This window comes from Panthera leo, chromosome A1 (genome assembly GCF_018350215.1).
Source record: "Panthera leo isolate Ple1 chromosome A1, P.leo_Ple1_pat1.1, whole genome shotgun sequence".
Taxonomy (NCBI): Eukaryota; Metazoa; Chordata; class Mammalia; order Carnivora; family Felidae; genus Panthera; species Panthera leo.
In genome coordinates, this window is record NC_056679.1 from 178,440,029 (window position 1) to 178,464,211 (window position 24,183).

Consider the following 24,183-nt stretch of genomic DNA (forward strand, 5'->3'; position numbering starts at 1 on the left):
AATAGTTAGGGTAGCTGAGATGTTGGGGTAGAGAAATGGAACACTGAAAAGGCCCGGGTCATGCAGGGTTTTGATGACCATGGGAGGACATACGGATCTCACCTTGCAGACCGTGGAGATCTGGTGTGGGGGTAAAGACCAAGGGACTTAAACACACTAAGTCGGAATCCCTGCTACAATCTTGTCTAGCCTAGGGCAAGTTTGTCTGCAGAGCTAAACCTCAGCTCTGTCATCTGTATAATGGGGATAACGACAGTACCTACTGCAGAGTTGTTGTGAAGGTTGTATAGGAAAGTGTGTGCAAAGTGCCCGGCATGGAGCAAAGTATTATTGTGGAAGAGCCCTGGCCCCAGATTTGGACAGTACAGATTCAGGTCTGGCTCTGTCACATGTTAGCTGCAGGCCTTATCAACGCACTGGACCTCTCTTTCCCACCTGTTCAAAGGAGATGGTACCTGTCCAAACTTCTAATGTGGCATTTTTTTTTTTTTTAAATAAGTTTTTGGTTACACTCATTAGTAAAAGGAAAATAGAGGTATCGGTCAATGCAAGCATTCTCCTTTCTCTTTCTTTCTAAAGTCCTGCCCTTTTTTAGATTTATAAATGTTCCTCCCATTCACATTGACTGACTGTCAGACATGTCCTGAGACCCCAGGCTGCCCCCCAGCTTCAGCCCCTCAGATTAATCTCCAGGCTCCATATTTCTCTGAGAATTGCATCAACTGATTCTTTCTTAGGCCAGATATCTCCTGAGCAAAAGGAGAGCCACAAGGGCTGTTTTGTCTTGGAAAGTTAACGAATTATTTAAAACTGTGCTGGGCTCAGGTGAGTGAGCTAATGGCCCCACAGCACTTGGAGGTTTTACTTGGCGTCTCCAGCTCTGAGACCTTCTTCTGTCACTTTCTTTAGAGAATCATGGCACCGACTTAGGCACATGGCTTTCCCTCCTTTCTGGCTTTGGGTCTCACCAGTGCAGAAGGTCTGGTGTTATCAAGCTCTAGGCAGGGAGGAGGGTCATTTCTGTGTCAGGATGCTTCTGGCTACAGGGTTGCCCAGTCTTCAAAAGGAGGAAGGAGCCTAAAGGGGAGAGTGGATGAATGAACCCTCTGTCTTTCCCAAGCTGGGGCTTGGGAACAGGAAATAGGGAAAGATACTGTGGAGGAGACAGAGGAGGCTTCTTTGGATAGGAGGCCACCTTGCTGGTTCTGGTCCCGCTGAACAAGTCCCAGGCAAGGCTGCTTTGGACAAGCCACTTTCCTCTTTGTGTCCGAGTCACTTTTTAAAAACTCAAGAGGTGCAATTATTACTACCTGCTGTTTATTGCCCAGATCCTCTCACTCACTCCTATGGATGATTACGTCTATTTTACAGATGGGAAAACTGTGGCACAGAGAGGTGAAAAAACTTGGCCATATTCCCAGGACTAGTAATGGGTAGAGTGGAGATTGGAACTGGGGTGTGTAAACTCTAACTCTGTGAGCTCACACACAGTACACACAGCCCCTCTCCAATCTACCCCTCCTAGGGCCAGTCCGTTCAAGCTCCAGAGAGCTCTTTCAACATCTAGACCCATGTATCTGTGATTTCCCATGAAAACACCCCAGATATCTCTTCCACCAACTCACTAATCATGCTATCCACTATTCCCCCCAGATTATGCCATGTGTTTCAGAGGGTTTCCACACAGCTGCAAGTCTGTTATCTTAGAGGAAAGCATAGTAACTACAAACACAAGCGTTTATCTGATCAATTGGTGTTTTAAAATCACAGGAACTGAGGAAATAGCAGAAGAAGCAAATAAGTTTTGAGGAAGTGGAAGAAGGTGTCCCCACTGGGAGGTTGAGCCCAGGGGAAATATGGATGAGCCCTGAGTCTCCATCCGGAGGTGGGAGCAACCTCAGTGTTGCCAGTCTCGTGGGTTTCCAGGAGGATCACCTGGAATCATGGCTGAGCAGGGGCTCTATACACAGCCATGGGAGGGGTTGCCACACCCAGCCCAACACCAGAGCTCGTCTGGGGTCCCATCTGCTCCCCAGCTTGGATGCAGGTGGTACAGGTGGTTAGAATCACTGGTCCAGGAGTTATATTATCTATGCTTTGACAGACAGGAGATAGGAGATTGCAGAGACCTCAGTCAGTTGCTGTCCACCACAAAGCTGACCTGTAGGCATGGACCCCAGATGCTAACGTGGCCCAAGGAAGGGTCTGCCCAGCCTGGGCTTTATTCCAGTTTCCTGACCTGGTGTACCAGCAAGCAAGAGGATCCCAGGGAAGCCAGGTGGCCCACAGGGAGACTTGCATACAGGCTGGTGTTGAGAATCTCTCTTCTTCTTGGGGTTGGAGAAAAAGCACCACATATTTGCAATGCAGCTGGACAGCATGTATCAAGGACATTAAAACAATTTATCCTGGGGCACCTGGGTGGCTCAGTCGGTTAAGCGTCCGACTTCAGCTCAGGTCACGATCTCGCGGTCCGTGAGTTTGAGCCCCGCGTCGAGCTCTGGGCTGATGGCTCAGAGCCTGGAGCCTGCTTCCGATTCTGTGTCTCCCTCTCTCTCTGCCCCTCCCCCATTCATGCTCTGTCTCTCTCTGTCCCAAAAATAAATAAACGTTAAAAAAAAAAGATTTAAAAAAAAAATTAAAAAAACAAAACAAAACAAAAAAACCAATTCATCCTTTTTGACTCTATCTGGGAGACTATTCCAAGGCAACAATCAAAATGACCAAAATACCTACCTGCATAAAGATGTTCTGTGCAGCCTTATTTATAACTGAAAGTAATCCTTATGTCCAACACTTAGGAGACAATTGAGTAAACCGTAGTCTATCTACCTTCTCACCCTTATGCAGGCAGTAAAAATAATGTCATGAAGACTTTGTATTAACAAGAGAAAATGATGATAACACAATAATAAATGAAAAGGCAGAAGAATAAAAACCTTGCAGTGGTAGATTGCAAAAATGGCCACAGTGTTTTGTAGATTTCCCTATCAGGAGGCCATCTTTCTTTCCCCTCTCGAATCTGGGCCAGCCTTGGGACGAGCTGGGACTAATAGGATGTGGTGTGATATGGCACGAGGGCCAAGCCTGGACCTTGAGAGGATTTGCAGCTTCCAGTTCGCTTTCTGCTCTTGGAACCAGCACCATAAGAGCAGGCTCATCTAGTCTGCTAGGAAACCCCTTGTCACCCGAGTCACCTGGTCACTCCAGCTGATAGCCAGCCACCCGTGGGACGTGAGTGAGACCTTCCAGAGCCAAGTGAGTACATGAGTGGGCCCAGCTGAGGTCAGCCAAGCTCGGATCAGATGAGAAGGACCACACAGCAGAATTATGAGCCTCTGTTGCTCAGTTTGGGGGTAGTTTGTTACACAGGAGTGGATAACTGACACACAAGCCTATGAGTATAACCAGGCACAGAAAAACTACTTACAAGGGGGGAAAATAAAATCCTGGAGGACAAGATTCCAAAATGCAAGGACTAGGTTTATTAAATGGTGGTGGGATTACAGATCATTTTTAAAAGATCATTTGTTTCAAAATGTTAAGACTGTGTTTAAGCTATTTGCAAAGAAAAATAAATGCACATTTTAAAAAGCGAAAATGGGAGCCGAATTTTCTTCTCTGTAGAGTTCTAATTCAAATCCCTCTGACACGGTTGCTTTTTGAGTTGGGACCTCATCAGTCTGCCTACCATGGATACAGGGGGAGACTTGAGCTCTGCCCTCCAGGCAGGGCCAGGACGATGGGCTCTGGAGGGCTATCCCTGGGACACTTGGCCTCTTTCCCACAGGCTCTGAAGCAGGAAGCTTGGGAACTGTTTTCTGGTGTTTTCAGCCGCCATCTGTAGCTCCCGCCACCCCCCAACCCCTATGGCATTCACAGTCCACACAGGGCAGGCAGTCCCACACCCTTGTTACTTTTTAATTGTTCCACTGTGTTTAGAGAGCTCCAGAACCAAAGCTGACACAGGAGGAGGAGCCTGAAATTTGGCGTGTAAAAGCCTGGACTCAAATCGCAGCTCGGCCCTTCCTGGCTCCTGCACTCCACCCTTGGCACAGACTGTGTTTCAGGGCCTGAGCTAGGCCTGAACATTAAAAAAATTTTTTTTAATGTTTATTTAATTTTGAGAGAGACAGACAGAGTGCAAGCAAGGAAGGGGCAGAGAGAGAGGGAGACACAGAATCCAAGGCAGGCTCCAGGCTCTGAGCTGTCAGCACAGAGCCCGACGCGGGGCTCGAACCCACAGACCACGAGACCATGACCTGAGCCGAAGTCGGATGCTCAACCGACTGAGCCACCCAGGTGCCCCAGGCCTGGACATTTAGAGATGAATTGTGGGGGGACCTACACACTCAAACACCAAATTTACTGTTTGAGTAATTTACTCATAGTTTACACATAATTTACTGTTGAAGCTGGGTTGGTTTTGAGAGTGAAGAGGGCTGACTGGAGTAAGCAGGGGCTGTGCAAGCTGCTGGGGCCCTCCGGTCATGCTGCCTGGAACCCATTCTCTCCAAACGGAGCTGCAGTCTAGAAAAGCAGTCCCGCAAACAAAGGGAATTTAAACAAATTACAAAGAAAATCACCGCTTTCCTTTAAATGCATGAAAGTAGGTAATACTCATAGTTCACAGTTACACTGTTCCTATTTTTCCTTTGTTCCTGAATTTTTCCTAACTGAAGCTATTCCAAAACCCCTCACATGTCAAACCAGAGAAGATTTTCTAGGACACTTGGCCCACGTGGGTTTTCTCTCTTTCAGCCACCCCCTCCCTTTCCAGCTCTCAGCTCTATGTTACCTCTCTGCCTTCTGCCTCTCTAAAGCCAGCTCTCTCCCCCCATTCTCCAGAGGGACCGGAAGGGGGAGGGAAGGAGAATCTGACAGAAGAGGACAAAGAACTGACTGCTTGGAGTGGGGAACCAACAGGGAGGCCCATGTAGAGAAATCTGATCAATGTTATTCTTGGTACACACACAGATAACACAGTGTGCAAAGTTCAAAGATAGAGCGGGCCTACCTGAGGGAGGGGCACCTAATTCAGATGACCCTTAATAAACATTGATTGAATTTTGATTTAAATGCTCTGTGACTTTAGTCAAATCACTTAACCCTTCTTTTTATTATTTTTTAACTTTTTTTAATGTTTATTTATTTTTGAGAGAGAGGGAAAAACAGAATGTGACTGGGGGAGGAGCAGAAAGAGAGGGAGACACAGAATCCGAAGCAGGCTCCAGGCTCTGAGCTGTCAGCACAGAGCCCAACACAGAGTGGGAAGTCACAGACAGCGAGATTGTGACCTGATCCGAAGCCGAACACTTAACCGACTGAACCACCCAGGCGCCCCAAATCACTTAAGCCCCAAATTCCTCTTCTGGGTGAAAGAGTGAATTATATGAATGAGAAGTACATGAATGAATGATACTATGACAATCACAGCCAGCTGACCAGGAAATTTTGATATCCTACCCAACTCCAATAATGTGATATTCATACTAAGAAGTGGCATCTTATCCAGGACTACATTTCCCAGGCTCCCTTGCACCTGGGTGACACCATGTGACTAGTCCTCACAAATGGAAGGTGAAGATAAGTGGTGCATGTCACTTGTAGGCCAGGTGGTTAAGTACCAATCACCCTCATCTTCTCTCTGCACCCATTCCCTCCTTCTAGTCTATTGGCTAGATAATTCTGGGGTCACCTCAAGGCCACAAAACAGTGGAGCCATAAGATGAAGGAGCCTGATTCCACGAACAACCACCTAGAGGGGAGCCGCCCAACCAGAAGCATACATTCTGGACTCCCCGCAAATGGAAATGCACTGTTGTTGGGAAAAACCAATAAAATCTTGGGATTGCCACAGCTGTTAATCCATCCTTGATAATTCTCCTGCCTCTCAGGGTTGTTACCCAGATTAAAGAAGATGGGCGTAGTGGCTTCAATGGTGCCCCAACACCCACCCCCCTCCTGCCAGCCCTGGAAAAAAGATTTGTCCGTGTCCAAATCCTTGGACCATGTGAATGTGGTATTATTAGAAGAAAAAGGTCTTTGCAGACATAATTAAGGATTTTGAGATCATCCTGGATTACCTGGGTGTGCTCAAAAACCAACGACGACTGTCTTTGTAAGACAGAAGAGGAGAAGATCCAGTGAAGATAGTTGCAGAGATTGGAGTGACACGACCACAAGCCAAGGAATGCCCGGGACCTCCAAAAGCTGTGAGAGGCAAGGAAGGACCCTCCCCTAGAGCTGTGTAGGCAGCCTCTTGATTTCAGACTTGTGGCCTCCAGAAGTATGAGACAATACATTTCTATTGCTTGAAGCCGCCCAGTGTGTGGCAATTCGTTACAGCAACACTAGGAAACCAACATAATGAGGTATGTACAGAGCCTAGCAAGAAGGCACTCAGTAACTTGTGAATTGTAAAAAAGTAGCCCCAGAGGCCGTTACAGTTTGCTCTTTGGAGACAGGGTCTTCTGGGAGGTAGTGTCCCCTGAGAGCAGGCGCACTTCAAATCTATCTGGTTAACCCCTTGAGCTTTGTGCGAGCAATCTTATTGTTTGTGGATGACATACATACATATTTATTAACGTGCCACAAGGGAAATTAAAAAGCCCTTTTCTGCAGTGTCTCTTTTCAAATGTCTGCAGATGGGGCGCCTGGGTGGCTCGGTCGGTGACACGTCCGACTTCAGCTCAGGTGATGATCTCATGGTTCATGGGTTCGAACCCCGTGTCGGGCTCTGTGCTGCCAGCTCAGAGCCTGGAGCCTGCTTCGGATTCTGTGTCTCCCTCTCTCTCCACCCTTCCCCTGCTCGGCTCTGTCTCTCAAAAATAAATAAATCTTTAAAAAAATTTTTTTTTTTAATTTTAAAGGAAGCAGCTGCTGCGGCCAGCGCCCTGGGCTGGCAGACCAAGAGCCAGCCTCAAGAGCAAGCGGTGGCTTCCTCCCAGGGTCCTGGCTCAGACTGAGTCACTGGCTGAGGCGTGGCCAGGAGCTTCAAGAAGGCAATGCCCGGCCCCTCCCCAGGCGGAGGAGAGGCCATAGGGAGAGACTTCCCGGGGGCCCCCTGAAGGAGGCTGTGGAGTAGCGAAAAGAAAGTCGGGGGAGTGGCCAGCAGGCCAGCACCTGCTCTGCTTTAGTGTGCCCATCTATAAAATGAGGGCAATCATAGTACTTACTTCATAGATCACAGGATCAAATGAGATGCTGTGTTCCAAGTACTTAGCACAGTGCCTGTCACATGTTAGTGCATAGGAATTGAGAACCCTAGTTATGGGTAGAGAAATAATCTTCAGAAGGAGTATGGTAAGAACACTGCCTGGGAGTCAGTGGACATGGGCTCCAGACTACATTCTGATACTCATGAGAGGCTGTAGAGAAATGTCTGACTTCCAATCCCTGCACCATCAAAGCTGTGTGGCTTTGGGTAAGTCACTTCACCTCTCTGAGCTCAGACAGCTCACCGGCAGAAGGGAAGTTCACATGTTATTGGATCCTATACTTCTGGGCAAAGTGAATCCTATGATTCCAGGAAAAGAGAAGGGGTTAAAGCCTTTAAAAGGCTCATAATCTTTGACTGTGATCCCTGCTTTTAGAAATCTATTGGAAGAAAAGAATCGGAGAGGTGAACAAAGACTGATGTTCGAAGTTTGTCACTGGAGGAGAGCTAATAATAACAAAACCTTGAAAATAGTCTAAATGTCTCCTAATTGGAAAGTACACATGTTACGGCACATCAGTAAAATGAACTATCACAGACATGAAGCATTATGTTGCAAAATAATATCACCTTAATGGGAATGTGTTTCTATTTAAAATAAGAAGGACATACTTAAAATCATACAGAACATTCCTAAATTTATTTTTAAAAAGCATTTGCATTTGTCTTTAGAATATAATCTAAGCATCAATACTTTGACAGTGGTTTCCTTGGGATGTTGGACTTAATTTCTTCTTTTCTGTGCTTCTCAGATTCTCTACCACTTCCCTCTGTTAATTTGTGAATAGAAAGCCTTACACACAGGAAGCTGTTGACCTACATGATCTCTACGGGCCCTTGGAGGGACGTTCTATGACTCAGCAAAACGGTGGGAATATTCTCTTTGTAGCTTCGAAGCCCCCACCATGCAGGGAGTCGGAAGGGGACGGGAGAGGGAATATCGTTCAGTCCTTGGATCCCATTCTGACAAGCACCACTAAGAATAGTTAATGCATTTGGGGCCCTGAATCTTGCCAGAGTCAAACATGTCCAGGGTGGGGACTTCTTGTTCACTCCTGATCACATGCCGTTGACTTGCCACGAACACGCACTTAGGAGGGGGCTACTGCCCAGGACCACAGCATCACTGGGAGCCCTTGGTTCTCATCACCCCAGAGTCCGAGTCCCATGGACTATGGTATGAAAAGAGCTCCATCAGCCTGCATCTACTTCCCCTACCTTGTCTCTCCCCACCACCCCCAGTGCTCAAATCAGGTCTGTCCTGGGCTAGGAAATTGAAACCCGCTGCCATCTTACACTTCTATGGCTCTCTCACCTTTATCCCCAGGTTCTGGTCCCCATATTGTGTTCTAATAGATCCAAACTCTCCCAGACCTATCAGTTCCAGAACAATGACGGGTGCAAGTGAGGGTAGGGGTGGGTGGAGCAGGTCCACCTACCAGCAGAGTGTGACCTGAGCTCCACTAAACTAACAAGACAACAAGCACCATTCCTCTATATCCAACAACATGGCGTCCATGGAATATACTACGGCTCACCCATATAAAATGTGTACTGTACAAGCTTTTAAAAAATGTTTTTTGGAATGGGAAAACAAGTACAATATTCTGTTACGTTAAGGAGCAAGAGTTTCTTTTCTGGTCAAATGCTACAACACGGATGAACCTTGAGTACATTATGTGAAGTGAAATAGCCTGACACAACGGGGCAACTTTGGTACGATTCTATTGATTCTATTTATACGAGGAATCTAAAGTAGTTAGACTCAGAGGAAAACAAAGTAGATAGCGGTTGCCAAGGAGGAGGGAGAAATGGGGAGTCGTTGTGTAATGGGTTATAGAGTTTCAGTTTTGCAAGACGACCAAGTTCTGGAGACCTGGGGCACAACAATGTCAATATCGTTAGCACTTCCAAATTGTACACTTAAACTGGTTAAGATGGTGAACGTTTTTTGAAAATGCAAAAGATTTTCTTCTGCCGAAACCACAAACAGCAGCAAAACCCCGATTCTCTGTTTATCTAGCCATGCGACAGTGGTAAGAACAGCTCTGGCCCCGGATCTCAGGGAGCTTATACACTCCAGCGGGAAGACCAGTGAATGGGGAATAGGCACATGAAGAAACAGAGCATCACAAGGACAGGGAGGGAAGGAGCTGCATACATGTGTTCCGAGCATGTTAAACCACAGCCCCGACCTGGCCCAGGAGTCGAGGAGAGTGGCTAAGGGAACAGAAGTGAGGGGAGGACCCCAGGACTGAATCCCAGGGAAGGGGAAGAGCTCACTAGCAGGTGGGGACCCAGGAATGTGCCCTCTGGAGGCAGAGAATTGCATGAATCCTTTTAGGAGCGTCTGGAAGGACACACATGCGCCCTGACCAACAAATTCTCTCCAGGTGGTGGGGTCATCATTGTGCTCTATCCTCCTCCTGCACTTCTCTATCCTACAGCTTTTCCACGGTGAGCTTGGATGATGTTGCAGTAAGGAAAAAGCATGAGGAAACGACCTTACTGCGCAGATGGATAGCAGTGCTTTTTATTTATTTATGCTCTTCCTTGTTTCAAAGAGGATTTCAAGCTGCTTACAATTATGTTAACAATATAGCAGGCTAAAATACCTTGTCACTAAGTAAGAAACATGAGGGGAAGGAAAAGTGCGGCTGAAAGAGTGAAACGAGAAAGGTGGGAGGCTTCCCTTCACTCGGACGGAGCAGCCCTGTCCTGCTCCTCCTCAGGTCCAGTCTTGCCATTTAATTCAAATATGGACATTTAATTGTCCTGTTTTTATCCATTGTCTTCTCAACTCCAGTGAAAAATCGTTCACCGTGATTTTCTCTGTCTTTTATTACTCTCTCCCCGAAAATATGTCATTTTATTTTTCCATTGTGCCTTTTTGCAGTTTTAAAAATCCATCTTCCCTTCCCCACGGGGACCCACCGCAGTAGAGTGACATATTCAGAGTCTCCGCACGGTAGGTCCTCAAGTGTGTGAGCGAATGGCTCAGCGAGGACTGAGGGCCACTCATTCCCACTGCCAGCGGCACGGGCTCAGCACGGGCTCAGGACGTGGTTGCCAATTTGATTTATGGGACTTATTATCCCAAGTGGTGGCGGAGAATAGATATTGATTCAAAAGGGTTTAAATAAATAAATGGATGCACAATCCAGAAAGGGCTATAGACTGAAGAGGGGGGCTTGTAAAGCAGCTGAGGCAGACGTTGTAAAGGAACATTGGTCCTCTTGAAAACTATGCTTAAGGGAGTCACGGAGGAGCAGGCATGAGCTGTGGGGTCAGCAAGCACAGGTTCATGTCAGGCTCCATCACATCATGTGACAGGGGAGTGACCTTGGGCAAAGCATAGAAACGAGGCCTTTTGTGAGGACTGCGGAGAGGAATGTATATATATTTGTGTATGCATATGCATATGCATGTATATGTGTATGTATATGCATGTGTGTGTATGTATAGGTTTATGGACATGTGCGTATGTGTATATGTGTATGCGTGTGCATATGTACATTGTGTGCACATGCACGTGTACATTTTGTACACGTGCATATGCATATACATCTGTAAACATGTGCATGCATGTATATGCATATGTGTGCATATATGTGTATATGTACGTGAAAGTGTGTACACCTGTATATGCATACACATGTATATGTGTGTGCAAATATGTACATGCATGTGCGCAGTGTGTGTCTACACATATGTATACATGCATCTGTATATGTATATGTATTTGCATTGGGATGTGGCTCATGCCCTGGCCCATAGTAACTGCTCAATAAATGAAAATCCCACTTATAACTCTACTTCTATTCCATTTGTGCACTGGTGAGCAACCTGATATAAGAATATAGAGGGCATTTCTAAAGCTCCCCTATACCACTCCATATAGTCATTTCAGGCTTTTTCATCCCCTCTGGTTCAGTTCTACCACAATCACTAGCAACAGTAAGTTTCCCTTTTAAATCACTTACAATATATTCTAGTTACTGGGACTGCATAACAAATTCCCTCAAAATATAGTGGCATAAAACAACCATTTAATTTGCTCGTGGGTTTTGTGGATGGGGAATTCAGAGAGTGCACAGAGTGGGTGGCTGGTCTCTGCTCCATGATGTCTGTGGCCGCAGCTGGGGGACTTGAAGGCTGGGGCTGGCATCATCGGTAGGCTCCTTCACTCATGTCGGTGGGGGATGCTGGTTGTTGGCTGAGAAGCGAACTGGGGCTGTCAGCTGGAACACCTCCGTGTGACCTCATGGCTTCCCCATGATACAGTGGCTGGCTCCAAGGGAGGTGTCCCGGGAGAGGGTGCTCAGTGAAAGCTGTATCGCTGTTTATGACTTAGCTTTGGAAATCACACAGTGTCACTTCTACCACATTCTATTGGCAAGGTGGTTACAGAGCTCTGCCAGTGTTGAAGGACACAGATGCCCCTCTTGATGGAGGAGCGTTGATGTCACATTGTAGGAAGAGCATGTGGGATGGGATGCATATTGGTGTGGCCATCTTTGGAAAACACACTCTGCCGGTCAGAAAGCTTAGGTGATCTCTTATTTTTCAAGAGGCACCGAAGGTTTAGGTATAATTATCTCCATTCTAGAAATGGACAAACTGAGACAAAGATGCAAAGCAATTTGCCTTGGGCACTCTATTTAACCTCTCTGAGCCTCAGTTACCTCATTTATAAAATGCGTAGAAAAACCTCTACCTGAATAGATTGGTATGAGCCCGCAGTGCTTGTTACATTAGAGTGTTGGAGGTTTGAAGTTGGGAAGGCGTTTTGTGATTTCTAACAGCCCAGGTGAATGCAGAGCACTAATCTTTATTGCTGTAGTATCGTTATTTCCTTGCCCTTCACCTACAGCCCCACAGCCAGCTAAGGACCTGAGTCTTTCTCCACATACCTTCGAGAGCAGAGCTTGTCCCAGCATTTCGGAGGGGGGCTCACTTTCGTGCAGCAGAAGAGCTCACGGGCCCCATTTCTTGCCTCTTTCCCTCTTCCAAAAGGACAAGTACCTTGGGAAGAGGCTACCTGGCTGAGCAGGCTGCCCCTGGACCTGGCTGGCTGGGACAGCAGTGGGACTGTCACTGCTTTCAGCTTCTGCTTGGCTGGGCTTTAAAAGGTGGATTTCTCTTCCTCTGCCTCAAATCTCCATTATTCCTAACCTTCCTCATTACTCTGAACGAAGTAAGTTTTAAAAAAATCCCAATAATGTAGTTGAGAAAACTGAAGCTCAGAGAGGTGCCGTGACCTGCACAGGGTCACACAGCATGCAAGTGTCAGAAGGCTCTGGAGGGTTTGGACGCTCCTGTAGGGAAATGCCAGCCCCCTAGTGGCTGATAAGCCCAACGCTTTGGAGCTCTAACTCCTCCTCCTTCCCTCATGTCAACAAAAGGAAAATCATTTCCCGTTCCTGACTTCTGTGCCAGACCAGAGAGACTGAGTGACGAAGAAATGTCTCTAAATGCACCGGGATGGTCTTTCCTGGCTTCTCAGTTTTGCTGTCTTTTGTTGTTCAAAATCTGTTTTCTACAGACCCTGGAAATTGCAGGTGTGGGGGCCTGGTAACGGCTGCTGTTGTCTCCTGGGTTGGTACCTACTCTCTTGAGTTTGTGTCCCGGGGCTGTGTGCTCAGACTTGACCATGTTTGGGCATGGAGGCTTGTCCCAGATGGGGACCAAAGCCCGCTTTCCCAGAGATGGGCTGGGAGCCCAAGCTTCTCGCTGCAGCTCAGGCAGCCTCTTTTGGGGTGGGGGCAGGGGCCAGGCAAGAAGTATCTGCCTGCTGAAGACTCCAGGGCACGGGAGACTGTGAGTAGTGCGTCCAGAGCCCTTGGGGAGTGGTTTCTCCAACGATTGACGACTGACCGGGGGTTAGTGGGGAGATCGTGGGGGAGGGAGGCTGGCCGCGCAACTTCCTTCCTTAAGGGAGGTCCATCAGGATTCTGGGCTCCAGAGGGGCTGACAGTGGTGTCAGCAGAGAGATGAGAACTGCTGGTGTCTGGGCCCGTGGTCTGGTGGCCTACTGGGGGATCACTCCATGGCTGGATCACTCTAGTACCTCAGTGTCCTAGCACTCAGGTCCCAGCTCCCAGAGCACCAGAGGGTAGCCACCCGGAGAGCAGGGCTGGTCCTGGCATTTGTCCCGGGGGAGGAGTGGGACAAAAAATAGGCTCAGCAAGAGCACTGGGGGCTTCTGCTCCAAACCTTCAGGATTCCCTTTGTTATACTAGTAACTAATGTTTAGTACAGCCTGCATTGGGCCAGACCCTGTGATCAATATGTGATATTTGGCATGTGACTTGATCTTTGTCAGAACTCTCTGAAGCAGGTACTATTATTCTTGTTTTATAGTCATATGGTTGCTATGTGGCAAAGTCAGGATTTGATCCCGGGTCTGCTGACCTCAGAGTCCTCCCTGCCCCACCCCCCACCAAACCCTTAAACACCATACTCTACAATCTGTCCTTAAGGAAGAGAATGTCAACCAAAATACCAGGTCTAGAGGACCCTCCAAAATCCTACCTTCTCCTTCATTCTCCGTCTTTCCGAAATTCACCCCAGACATTGAATGACTTTTCCAAATGAAAGATATATCCAAAAAGTCCAGATATTTAGCAACTCTCAAAAGTGAGAAATTCAGGGGCGCCTGGGTGGCGCAGTCGGTTAAGCGTCCGACTTCAGCCAGGTCACGATCTTGCGGTCCGTGAGTCCGTGAGTTCGAGCCCCGCGTCAGGCTCTGGGCTGATGGCTCGGAGCCTGGAGCCTGTTTCCGATTCTGTGTCTCCCTCTCTCTCTGCCCCTCCCCCGCTCATGCTGTGTCTCTCTCTGTCCCAAAAATAAATAAAAAACGTTGAAAAAAAAAATTAAAAAAAAAAAAAAAAGTGAGAAATTCTTCTTGGAGTCTAACTGAAATCCCTCCTCTTATAGTGGCAATCCATTTCTTCCTATCCAGGCCTCAGGGGATATCAGCAGTTCCTACTCTTCTTCCTGTCTGAAGGCCCTCCCTGCGGTTGTTAAATCCCATCCATACCGATAACCGTATCCATATCCATATCCTCACCCCATTCTTTTGTCCTGCGTGGTTTTATCACCACCCTGCAAACCTACTCTCTCAGTGTAGGTAAACAGTATCACCAGAGCATTACAGACAGGTGAGACCTGAATAGACAGCAGGTTCCAAACTTCTCTGTTATGGGGGGAGCCCCTCCCCTCCCCTCTCCTTCCCTCCCCTCCCCTCCCCTGTCCTCTCTCCTCTCCTCTCCTCTCCTCTCCTCCTGAGTTCCCAGACGTGGTCACCCAACACCCCTGCCTTCCCAGTGTCAGGAGTGCCCAGGGGCTGGGAGGACACAAGAAGGCATGCAGCAGAGGGGGCAGTGCCCCTGGGAGGACTGAGTAGCCTGGAAGGTAGGGGACTCACCAATGGCAGCTTCTGGAGTGCACCCCCACTCTTCAGTAAAGAGCCCGTTGTGTTCGGGGTAGTCAGCCTACCCGGCTGCTTGCTTGGGGGCCCTGCTGCCCCTACTCTGCTTGCTGCCCCCAGCCCGGCCAACCTTGCCTGGGGATTGTTTGGTAAACTGTGAAGTGTCCTAGGAGAAAGTGCTTGGGTGTTCCACACCTGCTGCCTACTGTTTTCCATTTATGTCACTGTATTACTTTTCTATTGCTGCCACAACAATTACTACATACTTGGTGGCCCCAAACAACAGAAATCTCCTCTCACATAGTTCTGAAAGCCAGAAGTCCAAAGTCTCCTCTGGCTTCTTACCTTCTCCTCTTGTCAAAGGACCCTTGTGATTACATTTGGGGTCTGCATGGATAATCCAGGATAATCTCCCCATCTCAGCATCCCTAAAGTCTTTGCCATGTAAAGTACCAGTCGCAGATTCCAGGGCTGAGAATATGGACCTCCTCTTAGGAGCCATTATTGAGCCTATCATACATGCGACCTTGGACTAGTCACTCTACCTCTCTGGGCCCCGGATCCTTCAACGGTGGAAAGAGGATGATACTTGCCTCTCAGAGCTGATGGGAGGCTTCCATTGGGGTCAAAAAAGCCCTCTGAAGTTGCAACACTCCACATAAAACTAGAGGTGGTGTTGATCTTTGAGTACCCTCCCCTCTTGCCTGTCCCCCTTGTGGGGATTGCCTGTTGCCTGTGCTCATCCCGTGTCTGTTTGCCTCTGTGGCTCCAGAAATGACCGCTGCCTGCAGTGGCCATGGGGAAGAAGCTGGTGATGGCCCAGAAGCGGGGAGAGACTCGAGCCCTTTGCCTGGGTGTGGCCATGGTGGTGTGTGCTGTCATTGCCTACTATATCCTGGGCACGACCATGCTGCCCCTCTACCAGAAAAGGTACTGCACTCTCCTGGCTGCCCCACCCTCCAGCCATTCTCCCAAGGGTCTGTTCTGCCAGGAACCCCAGCCTCTTCCTAACCCTCCCCTTGACTTCACATCAGGCAGGAAGGTCTGGACAATCCTCAGTCTTAGGGTTCACGGTTCAAGTGCAGGGAGGGTAGGCCTGACTGGACCCTGCTCATCCGGGGTTCTGGGATCTGGGGGTGGCAGACATAGGAGGCCCTTCTCACAAGAAACAGTGAAGGATCAGAGCAAATGCTCCAGCGTGAGTTTACCCCCGGAGAAATCAGAGTTCTAGATTTTCATAGCTCATTTGCACAGTTTGACTCCCCTTCGGAAACCTCCTAGTCAGGTGGGCGTCTAGCCTCCTGTTGAATACCTCAAGTGACAGGGAGCTCAGTACTTCATTGTACATACCATTTCATTTTGGGGCTTTTCTGAGTAGGAAATGTCACACTGAGCCAAAGCCTGTTCCCCTGGAGCTCTGTTCTGGAATCTCACAGATGTTCCATGCCCTTGCTCCCCGACATGTCAACCACTCGAGCTTTTAAAGGAAAAGGTGTGAAGTTCCTGACCCATTCTCTCCACTTGAGTTTTGAGGATGAGTCTCAGACCCTCGCCTCTGGACATTTCCCGCTGCTGATAGTCCCCCTCCATCTGGCAATGTGTGTCCTGCCTGATAAACGGGAGATGAGTCACAGTTGATCCCCTGATGGGTTGATGAGCCTGTTAGCCTCTCCTGGGCCTGCTTCTTCCCCATGTTTTATAACCCTGGAGCGATTCCAGGTTGGAATCTTACCCGAGAGAGGCATTGTACAGGACTGCTGTGTGCCTATGACACGTTATCTCCAGGTTGACCGCCATCCCCACCAACCTCCCTACCCTGGCACAAATCAAGTCCCTTCTACATCCACTCATTTTAGGGGAAAAGGCACAGGTCCGGTGTGGCCTCAGAAAAGTCATTCGACTTTTCTGAGCCCTCCTTCCCACCGCCTGCAAGATGAGGATGGTGTGGCTCAGGGCTAAGGGGTCTCAGATCTGGCTGCTCAGCGGAATCAAGGCAGGGGGCTTTTAAAAACATACCAGGGCCTGGGCCCCGCCCACCTTAGAAATTCTGATACCCTTGTTCTGGGACATGGCTTGGACTTGGAAATCTTTTCAAAAGCTCCCCAGGGCTTTGGGTCAGCAACCCCGGGGGAGAATCATTTATCTAGATGATCTCTAAGAGGCTTAAAAGCATTGATATTCCGATTCTATGGTTCTTGTGAGTGGGGTCACACTCCTTTAGTGCTAGATGATTGTGGCAAGATGGAAGTCCCAGGCCTAGTCTCTCCAAAGGGGTTTAAACCTGGTGCTCTGTGCCACCCAGGTTCTGAGATATGTATGTATGTGTACATGGTCTCCCCAGCGTGTGGACCCAGGAATCCACGTGCCACCTGATTGAGACCAACATCAGGGACCAAGAGGAGCTGGAGGGCAAAAAGGTGCCCCAGTACCCATGCCTGTGGGTCAATGTGTCAGCTGTGGGCCGGTGGGCTGTGCTGTACCACACGGAGGACACTCGTGACCAGAACCAGCAGGTACTGACTGGGGGGTGGGGTGGGGAGGGGATGGGCACATATCCCCCTTGCCCCTGGCAGGTGCATGGGCCTCTTCCTAACTGGATCCACATCTCCACTCTAGAGCATGGAGCCTGAGCCTACGTGATGAGGGTCCACAGCTGATATGAGGTCCAGCCAGACTTAGCTCTTCCGGGTTGGAGTTAGACAGACCTGGGTTGGAATCCCCACTCTGCCACTAAGTGCTGTATGACTTGGGGCAGGCAGTGAGCCCCTCTAAGCTCAGCTGCCACCTTTGCTGCAGTGCTGCTAATGAAGACAGAGGCTGCGTAGTGTGCTGAGTTCAATGGCACTTGTATAAGGTGAGTCAAATGAGAGACCAGACCCAGAGCTGACCCCACGGGAGGGAACTCCTGAGATCCCCCTCGCTTCCCCCAGGAAAGCAGAGGCTGGAGAAATCTCTGGAAACCAGTGCTTGGGAGATTTTTCCCATCACTACCTCCTGCACCCCCAACCTGCCATCCTAGTCTTTCCTATAGAAAATACAAGTTGGCCCTATCCATTCACTCATTCATTCCATAGTCACTGAGCACTTCCTGTGGCAGGAGCTTTGGACTCAGGAGGAGAAAGCTTACATGGGAAATAATATCTAATGGGGAGGGATCAGTGCCATAGAGAGGAAAAGAGAAAATTATGGGGTCAAGGGCAGGAGTGACTTTTTCTAGCCAACAGCGAGGTGAGGGTGTCAGGAAAGTATTTGTGTTAGGCTTTAAAAATCAGCAGGGGTGAGATACACAGAAACATGGAGGGCAGCATGCATGGCAAATGGAGGGCATAGAATAGAAGGTACTGGAAGGCGTGCTGCAGAAATCAACGCAGAGTTCAGTGGGACAGGAAGATGTTGCAGAGATGGGCTCCACATGACCCACCTATGGAATCAGAAAGTTTTTTGTTTGTGGAAGGTTTTTATATGTTTTTTTTTTTTTTTGAGATAAGCAAAACTTTAGTGAAAGCACTACAAGTTATGGATAATAATTAGTTCCCATATTTTAAAAAAAAGATGATAGAAAACACTTTACTGATTTTTTTTTTTTTTTGATAAAAAGATCGTCTTTAAGTATATCCGGGTGAAACAGCGAACACAGCACAGTAGGAAAGGAGAAGTAAGTGTTGAATTCCACTGCAAGACACAACACAGCACCATTAGCAAAGTGGGTAGAACAAGCTATCCTACAACGCATGGAGTTAGACTTTTATATCCAGTAGAGATTTTTTTCAAGCTTTAGAAGTCCAGCATAAGGAAGCGAATTGGGGGAAGGGCTAAGCTTATCTACCATCACCATTTTACCAAAAAACACAATGATTCAACCTCATGAGAAATAGAGGTTGATCTGCCTGAATAGCAAATAGAGCAAATGCCAAGGCGGTCCGATCTCTCCGATTCCATTGGGACAGATAGAGAGACCTGTCTCATCAACCTGGGCCCGGGACAGGTCAAGTTCCTTTGCATTTGTACCAGAAAGCCAGAGCTTTATCTGGAACAAGTTCACTCCAAATAATGCTCCATGGTGCTGATTTTAGCAGGAGGTGGGGTCATAAATGCCTACCATTTCCTAGGGGATGGCTCTACTGGTTACCGGGAACTTAAATCCAAGTAGACCATAAAGAAGGGAAATGCTAATGATATTCTGGCACAGTACAAGCTGTGTGCCTGTCATCTCTGCCAAGGACTATGCAAGTATGGAATTGAAATGTGATCAGGCATTCTGGCACTGGTCAACTCTGGCCATGCATTGGAACCACCTGGGGACTTAACAAAACTGGATTCCTACACCACACCAATTGATGCAGAATTTTAGGGCTCTCCAGGTGATTCTAAGGCTTAGAATTTCCTCTGGGAACAAACAGGAGTCTTTAAATGGTCTGTGGTCCTGGGGGCATGACCAGAGTGGTACAGAGGAGTGTGAAGTTCAACGACTGGGCAGAGAGCCTGGGGCCATGACAAGCAGCCAGGATGGAGGTAGGGCCTGCAGTAAGGATAGACGCTGACAGTCAGAGTTTGGTAGCTGCTGGGATGGGATGGGAAGGGCAGAGTGTTGATGGTGCACAGTGGGATTACTGACAGTGTTGGGGGGTCATAGACAAATGGGTCTGGACAGTGCTAGGTGACCAGACCTGTTTTGTCAGCACTAACATGACTCAGCTCCACCAGATGGGGATAGAGCCCCTACGTCCTCCTGAATCAGCACCTACCTGACTCCTGCCTCTTCTTTGGCATTCAGTGGCTGCTGATTTATCCCAAGGAGCAAGAAGCAAATTCCCAAAGACAACCAGAAGGGATCACTGGTGTGATAGGAACTGTGAGCAGGCCGGCTTGCAGGCTGCCTGCCTGACTCTGAGGTTGCCAGTTCAGAGGAGCAAGGGGCCAGATCTGCCCCTGTAGTGAGCTGTCTGCAGCATGTGAGACATGTGAGAGCGTGTGGGCATGCTCTGCCTGCACCTGTAAGGACAGTGCAGGCTGGTAGACACAGACTCTTCGTCTTCTTTCTCCTAGCACCCAGGCATCACCAGGAGAGGTGCTAAAGAGGCTGCTACTCTGGTGGGACAGTGGAAGCGCCCTTTGTGGTTTTGTCAAGCAGCTGGGTTGGTGTGCCATCTACCCCATCTACTTTCATTCAGCTCTGGAGTACAAGGAGCCAGTGCTCTGGGCCAGCTGGGCATGCTCCGGATTCACATGTGAAAGGCCTGTCAAGGCTACCGCCCCCCCAGCCTCACTCTGAGGAAGGAGGCTACCGGTCAGCTACTGGCTCTCCCATGGGCCTTAGTGCAGGAGATTCTAAGCCCCTTCCCATGCTCTGTGCTGAGAATGTGCTGTCACAGGACTTGGGGAAAGGTTGGACCATTTCAGATCCTTCATATAACTCAGAGGTAGCTGGATTCCGGACAGGGGACAGAGGATGCAGATAGGCCCCAGGCCTCTGAGGTCGGTCCTGCAAAGTGAACTTCTGTCCAGTGTCTTGTCAAAAAGTCCCACCAAAGGATCCAGCATGACCACATGCTGGCAAAAGACACAGAGGGGCCCAGGATGGGCACAAGCCCTCACCTGAGAGCTTATCCACCAGTCCCTCTTTAAGAATGGAAAGAAAGAGCTGTTGTTGCAATTTCATAGTTAAGTCACATTATTTTTGTTATTACTTTTGATAGCATCTTCCATTTACTGAGCACTTAGCATGTTCTGGGCTCTGTGCTTGGGCTTTACATGTATCATCTCTTCTAATGTCCTCACAAACCCATTTTGCAAGACTCAGAGAGGTTGTACAACTTGGAACTGGTGGCTGAATCCAGGTCTGTCTGGTTCCACAGCCACACCATTGCTCAATGGGGTAGGTTACCAAGGTCATAGTGAGAGGCACTGGGGAGACAGGCTAGGTCCTCTCAGCTCAGAATTCTGAATTCACCTGCTATGGGACCCTGCAGTGCCCAACAACTTAGACTGGCAGATTCCCTGGAGGCAGTGTTTCCCAGCCTTAGTTGCTCCCTGGCTGGCTGGGAACCTACTTGGGTGGCAGTTCCCCCACATCCCAGGCTGTCAGAACGTGAATGCAACCATCCTCTTTACTGCTGGATGAGTGCTGTGTGGGCCAGCAGCTTTGGGGACGGGGTCTCATTCACATTCAGGAAGTGACCAAGGCCTGGGTAGAGGCTGGCTCAACATTACACATGTTGATCTTGGACATGATTATACTAGGCCAGTGGTCTCCAATCACTGTAGGAAGGGATCACTTGTTTTCTGGACCCTGCCCTCAGTAATTCAGAGTGAGTGGGAAGCTGCGCTCTGGCCAGGTGGTCTGCTGCAGATTCTGTGATGGGGGGACCACCTTTGCAGAATATCTCCCAGAGCCTCACATACATAACATTCAGACCTCCCGGCACAGAACGGAGATAAAACCAGGGTCTCCATTCTGTGCCTCCTCTGCAGAACTTTCCAGATGGACCTCACCTGACCAGGCCAGAGGCTCCTAACAACCAGTGTCAGAATTAAGTGTGTGCCACGCTTTGCCTGCACAAGCTCTTTCAAATGTAATGTCTTTTTCCTTTGAATCCCAGTATCAAATACTGGCTTGCCCATATCTTTTTTTTGGCTCACAAAGGGCTAGAACCACGGAGGGTTTTTGATTCAAATTTTTGCCAATGTTTTAAAACTGCGGGAGTTCACATTAAAATTTGGGGTTCTGGCCTTTCTTGAAATTTTGGAGGCCTGGCTACAACAGGTCTTCTGGATCGCATGGCATGCATCGTCCGGATGGTGTGAGGACTGACAGTCTGGAAGCTTCTGGCTCTCTTCATTTCATCAGCCCCCCCCCCCCCCGACAATTGTCCCTGGCACCAGGGGAAGTGTCAGGTGGCACCCGTCATCTCTTCCCTCCCCCACTTCACATGTGGATGCTGCAGTGTGAGCCCCGTGGGCGACTGAGCGTATGACCTCTGCCCTGGATCCAAATGCAGACCCTACTCGGTCTGTGTCACTCATTGGCCAGTTAAGTTTGAAGCCCGCCTTTAATAACATCCTTTGAAAGAGATATTGCTATTAACCCATTTAAGAGATAAGATATCAAGGTTGAGAAAGGCGAGCAATTTGCCTAAGGTTCTACAGCCAGTGGAGGCAGAACTAGGACTCCAGTTGGGCTGCCCCTCCAGGTGTGGGCATGTACCCTGAGCAGCTCCTGGGCCACTGTCCTCACAAATGACACTGTGAAGGTGCCCTCTGGAACCAAGCAGTGCACAGCCTTCCAAGCTTCAACCAGTCCCAACTCCCAGCCGGGGGCCCAACGCCAAAGCCAACACTTTCCCTTACTTCATGCCAGCCCCTCATCTTGCCCAAAGCGACGGGGATTTCTGACTTCATGGGTGCTCTTGCTTCCCCTCACAGTGCTCCTACATCCCACGCAGCCTGGAAAACTACCAGGTGGCCCGGGCCGATGTGGAGAAGGTCAGAACGAACTTCCACGAGCATCGGATTTTCTACTGCTTCTCAACGACTCGGGAGAATGAGACCACTGTCCTGTACCGGCGCCTCTATGGACCCCAGACCCTGCTCTTCTCTCTCTTCTGGCCCACCTTCCTGCTGACCGGTGGCCTCCTCATTATCGCCATGGTGAAGATCAACCAGTCCCTTTCCATCCTGGCGGCTCAGAAGTAGACCTATCCATGCCACAGCATGCTCGGCCGGAGGGGACTGGGTGGGCCCCCAGGCCTCTCCCTACTCTTGTATCCATGTCTCCTCCCCCTGCCTTCTCACTATTAGGGCTCTTATCCATCCCACCTTCCGCTACGTGGGTGGGCCTTGGGAAATCCCTTTGTTAACTCATTCCTGATAAGATGGGAATGTGCAACAGCCCCCTGGTGCTTCAGAGAGCTCCAGGCCAGCTGGTAACAGCTTCCCATAGCCTGTCCCCACTCAACTGGCTCAAACCCACTTTCTACTGCACCACGGACCCCGCCCCACAGACAACAATGATGCTTATCTCTGTGCCTGTGTTTTCTCCGTTGGCTCAAAGGCCCACCTTTGCCGTCCCTGGCAAACCTCAGTTCCTTCTTTGAATTCCATAATGAAAACAACAGCAGGTCCCACGTATACAGAACATTTAGAATATTGCTTTTAGGACACTCAGTGCTATATGCATTTTTATTCCAAAATTAACAAATATAGGCACAAACTTCTGGTTCTAAAATACTTAAGTCATGGGGATGTCATGTACAGCATGGTGACTATAGTTAACAATTCTGTGTTACATATTGGAAAGTTGCTAAGAGAGTAAATCTTAAAAGTGCTCATCACAAGAAAACAAATTTGTAGCTATGTATGGTGACAGATGTTAACTAGATTTAGTGCGGTGATCATTTTGCAATATACACAATATTATGTTGTACACCTGAAACGGATGTAATGTTATATGTCAATTATACCTCAATAAAATATACATATATACATCAAGAGGCTATAAGGAAATATACTAAAATACATCAAAATATTAACAGAGGGATTGGGATGGTGGTTAATTTTCATTTTCTTCCTCATCCCTCTTTTTATTTTTCATACTTTTCTAAGTTTTCAGCAGTAGGAAGGTGTGGCTTCATTGGTTTTGTTTTTAATGAGAAAAGCAATAGTAGGTATTATTTTAAAAAGATTTGGAAGGGTGGGCCTCACATCCCCAAACAGGTGGAAGTAGGCTGGGGAGGGGCTGGGCTCCAATCAGAGGCAGGCTTTTGAGAACATATAATTTTAAGAGCCCTCTATGGAAGGAAGGTAACCACATAGATGGGGATGCATAATTTACAATGCAGGTAAGTATAAGGCACTGGCCCTGCAAGGGAAGCCTGTCTCACACGTGAAAAGGGCATAAGTGGAGGATGCCATCGTCTCTACTGTTACTACTCCAAGAAGTTTCCCTAGAGCAGTGGTTCTCAAAGTACAGTCCCTGGTCCAGCGACATCAGCATTCTGGGGAGCCTTGGGAGAAATGCACGTTCTCAGGCCCCGGCTCCAGCCCAAGGGAGTGTGGTGGAGTGGGGTGGGGTGGCGGATGGAGGAGGGGGACAGCATTCTGTATGTTAACAATGGCTGCAGGGGCTTCCGTGGTACCCCCAAGCGTGAGAACCACTGGTGTAGGGAACAAGTGCCCTGTCAGCGGGCTTTTCGGAATGGATGGATGACTGTTTGACAGTGCAGTTCCTGAGCTGGATGTGAAGTTAGGCTGGCATCTCTGAAGTTCCTTCTGGAGCTGTGATTCTAGACGCAGCCCCGGGGTATAAATCTTGTCTCTGCCTCTGCCAGATTTCATCTCTCAGATTCACAGTTGTTTCATCCTGAAAAAGTGACTCCTCCTTTTGGGTGGTTGCGAGGGCTGAATGAAGGTTTGGCATATGGTAGGTGGCCAGAACGGAAGCAATTATTAATTACCATAATAAGAAATAAATACTCAGAAGCTCCCAGAAGCAATTATACCAAAGATAATGTTAGCTAGCATTTATTGGTGCTTA

The 24,183-nt window shown here is 48.6% G+C and overlaps 2 protein-coding genes across 7 annotated transcripts in view; one reads left to right on the forward strand and one right to left on the reverse strand.

The window, feature by feature from the left end:
- Nucleotides 1-24,183, reverse strand: part of KCNIP1 (potassium voltage-gated channel interacting protein 1) — a 343,481-nt gene that overhangs the window by 297,314 nt on the left and 21,984 nt on the right. The window lies entirely within an intron of this gene.
- Nucleotides 12,656-22,951, forward strand: KCNMB1 (potassium calcium-activated channel subfamily M regulatory beta subunit 1). 3 transcript variants are annotated; one of them, XM_042946971.1, is made up of 4 exons: nt 12,656-12,817; nt 15,424-15,581; nt 16,993-17,164; nt 22,074-22,951. In XM_042946971.1, the coding sequence occupies exons 2-4, from the start codon at nt 15,448-15,450 to the stop codon at nt 22,341-22,343; spliced, it is 576 nt and encodes a 191-aa protein (XP_042802905.1). In that variant the 5' UTR covers nt 12,656-12,817; nt 15,424-15,447; the 3' UTR covers nt 22,344-22,951. The 3 variants fall into 3 exon arrangements, with proteins under 3 accessions (XP_042802905.1, XP_042802913.1, XP_042802898.1); XM_042946979.1 differs by having other exon boundaries at nt 12,656-12,780; XM_042946964.1 differs by lacking the exon at nt 12,656-12,817 and adding an exon at nt 12,884-13,039.